General features: G+C 37.4%; 1 protein-coding gene across 1 annotated transcript in view; it reads left to right on the plus strand.

The window, feature by feature from the left end:
- Positions 1 to 12,814, plus strand: part of LOC129443872 (uncharacterized) — a 70,094-nt gene that overhangs the window by 19,447 nt on the left and 37,833 nt on the right. Inside the window, exons 42-61 of the mRNA XM_055204119.2 lie at positions 436 to 505; positions 735 to 930; positions 1,018 to 1,180; positions 1,525 to 1,598; positions 1,739 to 1,827; positions 2,283 to 2,365; positions 2,448 to 2,535; positions 2,652 to 2,757; positions 3,097 to 3,217; positions 3,724 to 3,839; positions 4,086 to 4,232; positions 6,575 to 6,775; positions 7,598 to 7,789; positions 7,869 to 8,024; positions 8,101 to 8,230; positions 8,326 to 8,391; positions 9,735 to 9,935; positions 10,766 to 10,880; positions 10,964 to 11,055; positions 12,219 to 12,358. Of these exons, the coding sequence (XP_055060094.2) occupies positions 436 to 505; positions 735 to 930; positions 1,018 to 1,180; positions 1,525 to 1,598; positions 1,739 to 1,827; positions 2,283 to 2,365; positions 2,448 to 2,535; positions 2,652 to 2,757; positions 3,097 to 3,217; positions 3,724 to 3,839; positions 4,086 to 4,232; positions 6,575 to 6,775; positions 7,598 to 7,789; positions 7,869 to 8,024; positions 8,101 to 8,230; positions 8,326 to 8,391; positions 9,735 to 9,935; positions 10,766 to 10,880; positions 10,964 to 11,055; positions 12,219 to 12,358 (2,546 nt within the window). The remainder of the gene's footprint in view (positions 1 to 435; positions 506 to 734; positions 931 to 1,017; positions 1,181 to 1,524; positions 1,599 to 1,738; positions 1,828 to 2,282; positions 2,366 to 2,447; positions 2,536 to 2,651; positions 2,758 to 3,096; positions 3,218 to 3,723; positions 3,840 to 4,085; positions 4,233 to 6,574; positions 6,776 to 7,597; positions 7,790 to 7,868; positions 8,025 to 8,100; positions 8,231 to 8,325; positions 8,392 to 9,734; positions 9,936 to 10,765; positions 10,881 to 10,963; positions 11,056 to 12,218; positions 12,359 to 12,814) is intronic.

The raw sequence follows: 12,814 nt of genomic DNA on the forward strand, positions 1-12,814 counted from the left end.
AACTTATGACTAGTTTTGTGGTCCAGGGTCACATATAATTGTGAGGTGCTTAAGAAATGTTAATGGATAAAGAAGGGTATTGTGATCAATGTCAAACTGTGTTGTTTTATTCATCTGAAAAAATTAAGACCTAAATATTCAAGAACTTCACACATTTCGAGAATCGCACCTAGGAGCACTTTATCCTATGAACGTTCTTATTCTCAAATTATAAAGATATTGTTATGATGGATAAGAAAACTGTAATGTAAAATGGAAGCACAACTGCAAAACGTTAATTTCACAACTGTCCCTTCACGGAGGAGATCAGTGCTGAATCATAGGTCAGATCCCCGCCCGTGTTGCCTAATAACGACAGCCACTGTGATGGGAGGGAGACGAGGGATAAATTGAAAATGAGCATGTGATGGTTCACTTTCGGTGCGGGACAAACAGACATGATGTATTTGTGGCTACTGACTGCTGTGGTGGTCTTCTCACCCCTCCAAACACACGGTCTGCCCCTGTGAGTATAAAACAAACTGGACTTATTAATTGCATTTTAAATAAATCACAAATAAATGTAACATCATACTGTAACATTTCAGGAATTCCTATTACATTTGCCAGCCTTAGTTTCACGTGATATAAATTAATTGTGGCATTCAGCGTTATATAAATTCTTGTGTTGAAATGTGTTGCAAGTAGTAAAACGGATTTCTCTCGATGTATTCATAATTGTTTGTCTGTTAAAGTTACATTCTCTCATCTCCGAACCTGTTACGAGTGGGATCCCCAGAGAAAGTGTTTGTGGAGGCGCAGGACTATACTGGAGCGAGTCTGAACGTTAAGATATCATTGATTAGTTCTCAAAGCGACAGACGTGAACTAACCAGCACAACAATTTTCCTGACAGCTGCCAGAAACTACCAGGAGCTGGTGGAAATAACGGTAAGAGATCTGCTCATCTGTGCTCATTTTCATCTCAAGCTCTGTGTTTTTACTCTGCTTTTACTCTGTCTTTGGATCTACCTGCAGGTGCCTGGTAACGCGTACACCTTTCAGAAGGGACTCGAGCAGTATGTTGTCCTTCAAGCTCAGTTTCCACAGAAGCTGCTGGAGAAGAGGGTCCTGTTGACCTTCCAGTCAGGACACATATTTTTACAGACTGATAAAACCATCTACACCCCAAACAGCATGGGTATGTCCTTAACATTTACTATAAGAGTTATTATGATAGTGGTGCAATGTTCTTCATATTTATATATGAAATATTTGGACTTTTTTGTCCATTTATTGTCCCCCCAGCATTGGGTGTAAAAGGGACAAACCCACCCCATTGGGTTGTAATTGAACCTGTGCTGGTTTGATTTTTACTCATTGTTGGGTCAAATATAACCATTTCTCTGTCAATTTAGCCTAACGGCTGGGTTTGTCCCTTTCTGACCCAAGGCTCGGTTAAAAATAACCAAGAGTTGTATTTTATCATTGTTCAAAATTTTAGCAGGATTTTTTGTTGAATAATGAATTTTTATATTTCTCTAGTGTATTACAGGGTTTTCTCACTCAGACCAGGAATGACGCAGGTTTTTGAAAGCGGAGTCCGTGTGGAGATCTTGGTAAATGTGCATTATTATCTGTGTATTTGTGTGCACAGATGCATATTACTGTGCATGTATGTGGAGAATATGGTTTGATATTGATGTTAAATGTCACATTTGTAATGTTGTATTGGAATGTGTCTGTGTAATACTGACAGACACCTGATGGCATCAGTCTTGAGAGTAAATCTGTCAATCCTAATGGTGGGATGACTTCAGGAACCTTCAGCCTCACTGATCCAGCAAGGTGAGCACAAGTGAGATGCATAATTTCATGCATTTTAGGGTTTTGAAATTTAAACCTAATGCACATATTGTTTGTTTTTTAGTCTGAGAACTATTCTTAGTATGTTAGACAACATGAAATTAATGTCAACAGTAAATAATTTTAAAAACAATTTCTGTGGCTAAAGATCTCAATGGTCTTGAACTCTCTTCATTCCCATCTAAATTTTTACTCGTTCTGTGAAAACCTGTTTTGTTCATAAAATCATCCTACATAATGTAAAGAACATGCTGTAAAAATATAAGCTTGTTGAAATCAATGAAGTCAAGATTGAATTCAATGTGAAATCAAACTTTGATGCTTCTGATTTCATTACAAGATTATGAGACTTGGATTCCACAGACGGTGTTCAAGTATTTTTTTAGTAAGCTTGTAAAATAATGAATAATGATTCTTTCACCCTGGTGGTTTATTAGTCAAGGGATGTGGAGTCTTGTGGCCTGGCACCAGAACAACCCGCAGCTAAACTTCACCACCAAGTTTGAGGTCAAAGAGTATGGTAGGTGTGTCTGAGAGGTCTAGATCTCTGATATCTAGAGATCTGGTTACATAATCTCAGTTTCCTTCTGTTGCTCCTGCAGTCCTGCCCAGCTTTGAGGTTTCCCTGAAACCACAGAAAGCCTACTTCTACGTGAAAGATGAAAGTCTGACAGTCGATATCGAAGCCAAGTATGGAACCTCTACTTTATGTTATTATATACTTGCTCATGTTATGTTTCTTTATAATGTTTTCAGAGAGATGTTACTGCATGTGTGTTACATCAATGTGTGTGTGTCTCCTGAAGGTATTTGTTTGGGGAGAATGTCAATGGTTATGGGTTTGTTGTGTTTGGTTTGTTAACCAACGATAAAGGAAAGATCAGTATTCCAGGATCCTTACAGAGAGTGACGGTAGTACACACACGCACACATTCAGAAATAATGTTTTATAACATTTCTAAAATAATATCATTTAATGTTTTTTTATCATTTACATAACAAAAAAAATGTAAACTATACAAAACATGTGTTTTAAACATTGTACATTAAACAAATATTAAAACATAGCACTGCATAATTTTTTTCATATAACATTCACACAACCACAAAAAAAAAACGTTCTTAAAACATTTACAAAACTGGACGCTTTATATGTTGGCATAACGTTATTTGGTACTACATTTAAATAGTGCACTGTATACACACACACACACACACACACAGATACACATTCTCGCTTCTGTGTTTCAGATTTGGGATGGAAGTGGAAAAGCGGAGCTGAAGAGGAAACACATCTTGGGGACCTTCCCAACTATAAATCAGGTTGTCGGCCAGTCACTGTATATCGCCGTCAGTGTTTTAACCGAGACTGGTAAGAGACAATCACACCTGCTCAGTGTTTTATAATGAAATGACTAATAAAATAACTTAAAATGTATTTTTAGATACACTTTATATTAAAGCATTGACAACATAATATAACGTATATATCCATTATTTATATAAGAAGCGAGACAAAGAGCACAAGTATAAAATTCTGACTATTGTGACATGCAGTTTGAAAGGTCTAAACATGTGCGCTCCTTCGTTGGTCTGGGTATAATTAAATTTACTAGGGGCTGATACAGTTTACCATCACCTGTCTGTCAGTCGAATGTGGTATTATTGAGGTCAGCCATTTTAAATGACTTGCACAGTGCTACATTTTGTCCAGTATAGCACCCCTTGTGGTGATGCTGAGAATGCAGCACATACTTTCAGAATATCTAAAACATTATGCTTGTGTGGCTGGAAGCATCTGGATTAATGTATGTTTACATATTGATTTGTGTATTATTAATTATTGTTATTATTATCACAAATGTATGTGTGTTTCAGGCAGTGAAATGGTAGAAGCGCAGAAAGGAGGCATTCAGATTGTGACATCACCATACACCATCCACTTCAAGAGGACACCTCAGTTCTTCAAACCTGGGATGCCTTTTGATGTCTCGGTAGGAAAAATTGCTTTAATACTTAAGAAAATTTAATAATCTGAAAGGGGGGACATTGGATGCTAAAATGAAGTAAAACTAATTAAGTAAGATTTCTGTAAAACATAATGTTGATTTTTTTACAACATAAATTGTTCTTGGTATTGCTTCGTGAGATCCGCAACAGCAAGGTTTTGGGTTTGATTAACATATTCTGATATAAAATTTATACCTTTAGTCATTTAGCATATCTTTATTTGCTTAAAGGTTTATGTTACAAATCCTGATGAGACGCCTGCTGTGAATGTGGATATAGAGGTTAACCCTGGAGGGGTCAGAAGTCAAACGAAATCCAATGGCATTGCAAAGGTCACCATCAACACTCCTGGAAGATCTTCCAGACTGGATATCACCGTAAGATCTGACTATTAAATGTTTCACTGATGATCCGGTGCCTGACAGTTCGATAAATTCTACACTTGAATGCTAAATGCGATAACAAACATATTTTGTACTTCCATAAATATTAGAGATGCACAGATATAACATTTTTGCACTGATACTGATAGCCAATATTTCAGACTGATATCTGCTGACCCAGCTAGAAGAAAAAAGTTCTAAGAACGTTCTCTGAAAGTTCCCAAGGTTCCCAAAAACATTCTGCCAAACTGACAAACTCCTGTGAAAGAGCTGGATCTAATATACATTATTGACAGAAAATAAACTTTTGATTAGTAAATTAATTAGGTGATAATCTTTACCATTATGTACCAACAACCACAGAATTACACTATTAACTTTACATGTTCATAACAAATGTGGTGCATTAACACAAAGTTAACACAACCAGGGAAAAAATAGCAAGCAAAAAGTCAAGTGTCAAGAGTCCAACTAAAACAAACACTAATCACAATAATTGTGACTTAAAATGAAACAAAACATCAACATCAAAACCTGATAAGTGAATTGTGTTTTCTACAGCAATATATTTACTGAACATTCAGAAATAATGTTTTATAAAATAATAAAATGCAATGTTTCTCTATCATTAACATAACAATTAAACAAGTCAATATAATAAACAGTTGTTGTTTTAAACATTGTGTGAACATTAAAACATGACATTGTCATAACGTTTAAAAATGGTAAAATGTAACATTCCTCTAACGTTCAGACAACCCAGAAACATTCTTAGAACTTAAAAAAACTGGACACTTTTAACGTTGGCAGAATGTTTTTGGGAACCTTGGGAACTTTCAGGGAATGTTCTTAGAACTTTTTTCTTCTAGCTGGGGATGCCAATGCGGATACAGAAAGTTTGGTTGTTAGATTAATTTGCATTAACTACATTCTGATAGTTAAATAAATCCGTCATAATAATAGCAACCCGCCATGGAACTTGCGCCCTTGCGTTTAAAGGGAATGTTGGATAGCGTTCTGATTGGTTTATTTGACGTTACGCCCAAACCACACCTATGAATAATGAACCTACTTCAGACCAACCCCTTATTGATATGCGCCCGGCGCAATACTTGTTTCTCCCGCCGGGAAAATAGCAACAGCGCCCAAGATACGCCCACAAAGTCACATTCGCTTTGCGCTTCGCACTTGCGTTTCAGATCGTTAAAATAGGGCCCAATGTGCATAAGTTGACAACAAACAAATAATTCTAGTTTCTTGTGTGTGTTTTGAAAACACCCATTAAGCATTTACAGTTCTGGAAGAAAATGTAAGTGAACCCTTGGATTTAATAGCTTGTTGAACCTCCTCTGGCAGCAATTACTTCAAGCAAGCGCTTTCAGTAGTTCAGCCTGCACATCGCTCAGAAGGAATTTTTGGACATTACCTTTTACAAAACTTCTTCAACTCAGACACATTTGTAGGATTTCTGGTGTAAACTGCTCCCTTGAGGTCATTCCACACGTTAAGGTCTGGGATTTAAATAGGCCACTCCAAAATCCAGTCTGTGGTAAATTTACTTTGATACAGCAGGACAGTGACCTGAAGCATGAGCCAACTTCTACTGAGCTTTAAGGCTAACTTCAGGCCCACAGCGATGTTTTTTAGGAGAGCAGCGGCTTCATCCATAGTGTTCTGCCATAGACACCGTGTCTGTTCAAAGACTTGCGTATGGTAGACTCATGGACAGAGATGTGTGCCAGTTTCCATGATGTATTCCAGTCTTAAGCTGTTACTTGTGGGTTCTTCTTTACTTCATTGAGTTTGTGGTTGTGCTTTAGGGGTCATCTTGGCTGGGCACCCATTTCTAGAAAGGGTAGGAAGGGTCCATTTATATAAAATTTGTCTAACTGTCGACTGATAGATGCCTTAAAAATTTAAGATTGTTTTGTATCCCTTTTCAGCCCTGGAACAACTCTTGATCAGATTAGAGAGCTCCTTCTTGCAAGGGATGATTCATAAGAGCTGATGCTTCTTAAGGACAGCAATCTTAAAATCTTTGAGTGTCTTTATATCAATCAAACTAGCACTAAACCACACCTTTAAACAAAATGTATTAATTGGACTCCAGTTTGCCATATTTGACACAAATTAGCTTTCATTAAAGTAATTAGTCTATGGGTTCACTTACATTTTCCTCCAGCACTGTGAAAGTTTAATGGGTGTTTTCAAAAAAGACACAAGAAGGGTGTCTATACCTAGATGAGGATCATATAAAATTTTATGACAAATCACTGTTGAAAACCAGTTTATTCCTAGGGGTTTTACATACTTTTTCTTGCCACTGTACTTTACAGATAAAGACCAGAGATCCACAGTTGCAAAGTGAGCAACAGGCGGTGAAGACGATGACAGCTCAGGCATACGGTTCAGGCAAATCCAAAAACTATCTGCACATTGGTATTGATGGCTCAGAGTTTCAGATTGGTGACCAGATGAAGGTCAATCTGAACACGATGAAAAGTCCCGGAGTTGGGGATCAAGATTACACATACATGGTGAGTGACATTCATTTCATGTTTCATGATAAGATCTTATGTAGAAAAAATACTTTGTAAAAGTTTTGTTTGTATGATGTACATCAGTGATTGACTTCAAGACCCCGCTTTGTCCACAATACTTGAAGGCCACATAGTTTTTACTTAATTTATTGTTGTTTGATCTTATTTAAATGCTTGTTTGGTCATATTTGTTATAATTTTAAGTCACCTTGAGGACTCCTTGGAAGTTCGTTGAGGCCGTCTGATTGTATGAATCTTATAAATCAGTGTTTCCCAATCCTGGTCCTCAAGTACCCCTGCAAGAAAGTCTTAAATGCCTCCCTATTTAAAATATAAATTTAAGTTATCACCCTCCTTCCAGAATGGTTAACATTGCTGTGTCTGAAACCGTTCACTATTCCCTATGTAGAGAATGACATTTGAGTCAACTACATGGTCAAAACCATGGTTATTTTGTTGTTACCATGGTTTTACCATGTTTTCTTAAGGGAGCTGCTTTCTTGGCCGCCATTAAATTTTTTTTGAACTCGACCAGGCTTCACCTATCAAATTCTTTGTCCACATATGGAATTGTGAGACAGGACAATTAAGGTATCTCAGGAGACAGGTAGTAAACCTAAGATTGGATTTGGACGTCCCTTGATGCCTTCCTGCTTTGGAATGCTGCTCCCAAAGGCACTGATTGGGAAGCACTGTTTTAAATAATAACTCGTATAAACCATAAAAAGTTCGCCCAGTGTTGTAAATCCTCGCCCTTTTCTCTTTTAAACCCAGATAACTTTCTTTCTTTTACTGACATGTACTATTGTATATTTTCAGATCCTAAGTAAAGGGCAGATTGTGACGTCGGGCAGGTTTAAGAGAAGAGGACAATCTCTGGTGACTCTGTCTCTACCTGTAACGAAAGACATGGTGCCGTCTTTTCGCTTTGTGGCTTATTATCATGTGGGATCAAATGAGGTGGTGTCTGATTCAGTCTGGGTTGATGTGAAGGACACGTGCATGGGATCGGTGAGTTAACCCTGGTTATGTGATACCATGCACCAATCGCCATGCGTTAAATTTGTCAGCTTCTATTGTGTTTTTCCAGCTTAAAGTGGAAGTTCGTGATGCGGTGAATGTCTACGCACCTGGTGAAAGGTTCAGCCTGGTGTTGAAAGGAGACCCTGGAGCTAAGGTTGGGCTGGTGGCCGTGGATAAAGGCGTCTATGTCCTTAACAACAAGAATAGACTCACTCAGTCAAAGGTATGAAGAATAAAACACTTCTTTGGTAACAGAAAAGAGGAGATTTTCTCACCTAAACTCGTTCTTCCTCTAAAAGATCTGGGACATCGTTGAGAAACATGACACCGGTTGCACGGCAGGAAGTGGAAAATGGAGCATGCAGGTTTTCCGTGACGCCGGCCTGGTGTTTGAGTCCAGCACCGCTGGAGGAACCAGCATCCGAACTTATCCTGCCGAGATTTGCTTCATCATGAATGATCCATCTGATGTCTAAACCTCTAATGGATGAATCTTAATAATCCACCATTATTTTCTGTTCCAGATCCTGAATGTCCTTCTCCATCACTGAGAAAAAAACGAGAAGTAACAGTCGTACAGCACTCCAATTCTTTACGTAAGACTTTGCAGATTTAAATAATGTATAAAATAAATGTATGACTGCTGGCTTAACACAGCAAGTTTTTTTATTATACAAACTATAATCAGAATATTATCAGATTATCTGTTCGAAGCGTAAAAAACTTTTACAAACTTTGACCAGCACAGGGTGTAAATGTCTTAGAGGCTACCTCACTAGCAGATATGAGAAGCTCAGGTGCAAAGGCCGCTAAAAAATAGACAATGATATTGCTAAACAGCACGTCGACTTTGTGCACGAAAGATTAATTTACATAAGGACAATGTGCAATCGACCATGAATCATTTCAAAATTCTAAATTGTGCCCCCTCTAAGTACATTGACGTAAATACAACCTTATGTGACAGTCACATGGACCACAGCGCCACCTAATGTGTGGATTAGTTTCTTAATTTTTACACTTTAACTTTTATCATTTGCAATGTTTTTAATGCATTTTTAGTGATTTTGCTATTGTTTACTATGTCTTGTCCAAAGAACTAATACAATTTTGCAAAAAAAGCTTTCATGCACTCAAAGGGTTTTGCAGCTAAAGACAATCAATAGCGTGAAAATATGACTTTTTCATGTTTAAGTGCTATAATTTGTTCCCCATTGCTTCTATCAACCTAGAAAATGTGAAAAAGAACAACGTAGTAACTTTGTTTGGGTAAACCATTCTGTGCAAGCATGTTAAAAATTAGGTCATTCAAATTTTGCCTGTTTTATGATGTAGGTAGCAAGGCCAATTACAATAATACCACCCCCTTATCTGCACTATCCAATCACTGCACTGCCATTTAGTGCAAAGAGAAAGAGAAGAAAAAAATTGGCAGCACAATTGAGTTTTAATTTCTAGAAACCATCATCATGGAAATCAGTGTTTGCATTTTATCAGCTCATTTGCATTTAAGGGGACACACCCAAAACCAGCACATATTGTTCACACCTACAAAATGGCAATTTTAACATGCTGTAATAAGCTATCTGTGAGGTATTTTGAGCTAAAACTCGCACTCTGGGCACACCAAAGACTTATTTTCACAAAGTCACTTTTTGTGAACTTTATTGTAATTTAAAGGGGTCACATTATGAGATTTTATTAAAATGTAAAATAAGGTACTACTTATGTACTGTTTACTATAAGTGTGCCAAATTTTACAGCTTTCTATCACATGGTTTGAGATGTTCTAAAGACATCAGAAAGAGATTTCAGAAATCCGATCTGCCCAGTGCAAATTATATATCGTTTTGGTAACATTGTTATTAAAATTGTTTGATGTATAATCTTGGGTTTCAGACACAATCATCCTTCTCTCTGTCCATTTACCTCCCTTTACTGAATAAGTACACTGGTCTTGAGAAGGATTGTTGTACTGATGGAATGAAGATCCTTCAGGGTTATACCTGCTCGTATCGGTCGTCATTCATTGTGGATGGAGAAGAATGCCGACGGGCCTTCTTGCACTGCTGCGAGGAGATGACCCGTGTAATGACGGAGTCTGAACAGAATTCTGAACTGACTCTAGCTCGCAGTAAGATCTTTCTCAGCACTATCACACCATCATCACTGCTGCACATGTGCTTGGAGTCTGATCTTCTGCTCAGTTTATACTTTCTCTACACTTAGGGGCTGTCCACACAGAGACGTATCACTGCATACGTATAAATTTGTTATCGTATTGGCTTTTCATCCACACGGATCCGGCGTTTTGGGAGACTGAATCCGCTATTTTTTGAAACCCGGTCCTAAAGTGGATAAATCTGAAACCGACACCCTTGCGGTTTCGTCTGTACAGCCAATCCGTATATTTTGTGAAGCGAAAACGTCATCACATCACGTGTCGGAAGCGTCACATGTAACAGCAATAACAATAACGGCGGACTACGTGATTGTGTTCGTGCTACAGAAGCTACTAAAGCCTACTAGCTTTATTACAGCAAAATCTATTGCTTCTATGCAATTGTGGTGACCAGCAAGCGATAATGGACAACACCATACGTTGGTTATGCGCATGCTCAAATTCGTCTTCTCCGTGTATAGTGTATATCTGTGGCAGAATTACAGCGCCCCATACTGGTCCGGCATATATACTACACCGCTTTCAGTGGTTTCGTGTTTATGGATAATTTTTTTAGAGCAAGGAAAAAAATGATCGGATAGGGAATGCAACGGCTTCGTGTGAACATAGCCTTAGCTCTCTTAGTTACTGTTGCTTGGTCTGTTTTCATACAATTGGGAAAATAGCTGTTGTTGTTATTATTATGGCTTAAAATGACATTGACAGTTGTTACTTTTCTACAAGTGTCAAATGTTCGTTTTGTTTTTTATAAATGAAACATTTTTTTTTTTGGCCCACTACAGGTGAAACAGAGAATTTCATGAACTCTGATAGCATCGTGACTCGAACCCTCTTCCCTGAAAGCTGGCTTTGGGAGGAAGTGACACTGCCTAACTGTCCATCACTAAACCCTAACTGGTCAGCGTGACTTTGATGCTCAAATACAGTAGTTTCAAACAGCTTATGTTGATTCTTTTTCAATAAAGATTCTTTCCTTTTAGTCAAACAACATCTGTTGCCAAAAATGATATCCAGTTGAAAGACTCCATCACCACGTGGGAAATCACGGCCATCAGCCTGTCCAAGACTCAAGGTACAGACTGGGCTTTCTCGATTCAGCTTCGGTTAGGTCTCACTGTGATTTCAGTATATATACACAAAACTCCTTTAATGTTTCTGTTTTTGTATGCAAATATTTTTTCTTTTAAAGCTTCTGTTACACACAAATGTAATTACTGTCTATGGGTATTAAAGGAACACTTCAATTTTTTTAGAAAATAGGCTTGTTTTCCAGCTCCCCTAGAGTTAAAGGGGCCATGGCATGAAAATCTGACTTTTTCCATGTTTAAGTGCTATGATTGGGTCCCCAGTGCTTCTATCAACCTAAAAAATGTGAAAAAGATCAACTCAGTGACTTAGTTTTGGTAAACCATTCACTGCAAAGCACGTAAATAATTAGATAATTGTAATTTGGCTTCCCTTATGATGTCATTAGGGGATCTTATTATAATAATACCACCCCTTAATCTGCACTATCCAACCACGGCACAGCCATTTAGTGCAGAGAGAAAGAGGGAGAAAAGAAGGACCTGACAGCACAATTGAGTTTCAATTGCAACAAACCACCATCACTGTGATCAGTGTTTGAATTTCATCAGCTCATTTGCATTTTAAAGGACACACCCAAAACAGATTTATGCTCACACCTATGAAGTGTCAATTTTAACATGTTATAATAAAGACCTATATGGTATTTTGAGCTAAAACTTCACATACTTACTCTGGGGACACCAACGATTTATTTGACATCTTAAAAAGTCTTGTGACATGTCCCCTTTAAACAATTGGCAGTACAACTTTTAGCATTGCTTAGCATAATTAATTGCATCGCGCTCAGTACACAGTGCAACTTCAGAAGAGTCAAGTTTTAAGTTTTTAATAGGAAAAATATTGAAACTTTATTTTCAGCGCGATGCTAATTATCTAATCAGATTCAATGGATTATGCTAAGCTAAGCTGAAAGTGGTACCGCCAGACCCGGAGATCATCTAAATGAATTCCAAAACGGTAAAAATCAATTGTTCAACTCAAGGGGAGCTGGAAAATAAGCCTATTTTAAAAAAGTGAAGTGTCCCTTTAACAGCAACACACACATGGACGGTACCCTGATATAAGATTGAAAAACACAATTTTTATACAGATAAATAAATAAACAAACTAATAATATATTTATAAAAAATATTTGTCTCTATGAAGGTATCTGTGTGGCAGATGTCCATGAGATGACAGTGAGAAAAGTATTTTTCATCGATCTAAAGATTCCTTACTCCGCTGTGCGCAATGAGCAGATTGAAATCAAAGCCGTTATTTACAACTTTTACAGTTCATCAGTAAAGGTAAGATAAAATTTTAATGATAAAAGCTCCTAAGTGGCGGATTCAAAGATGGAAGTTGTCACGGTCTTGCGAGATAACCTGCGATTATTTTTATGATCCTATGACCTACACCGCCTGAGTATCCAATGAAAATGCAATATGATGTATTGCTCAATGCGACATGTCTGTAAAAGTTAAATAATGTGTAAAGACACTGCTGAGCTTAACATTGCAATAGTTACGATGAATATTCAGTATTACTGTAAATACAGGCCAATCTTACTTTTATGTAAACTACATGCAAGCTACCTTTGAAAAAAATGGCATCTGCTATTCACCTTGCTGTGTTTGTTTACTAAATTAATATTTTACTAAATGCTAAATCATCCTGATGATGTTTATTAAAGGGGTCATCTGACTTTTATCATGTTTAAGTGCTATAATTGGGTCCCCTGTGTTTCTATCAACCATAAAAAT

The sequence above is a fragment of the Misgurnus anguillicaudatus genome, chromosome 3, assembly GCF_027580225.2.
Source record: "Misgurnus anguillicaudatus chromosome 3, ASM2758022v2, whole genome shotgun sequence".
Taxonomy (NCBI): Eukaryota; Metazoa; Chordata; class Actinopteri; order Cypriniformes; family Cobitidae; genus Misgurnus; species Misgurnus anguillicaudatus.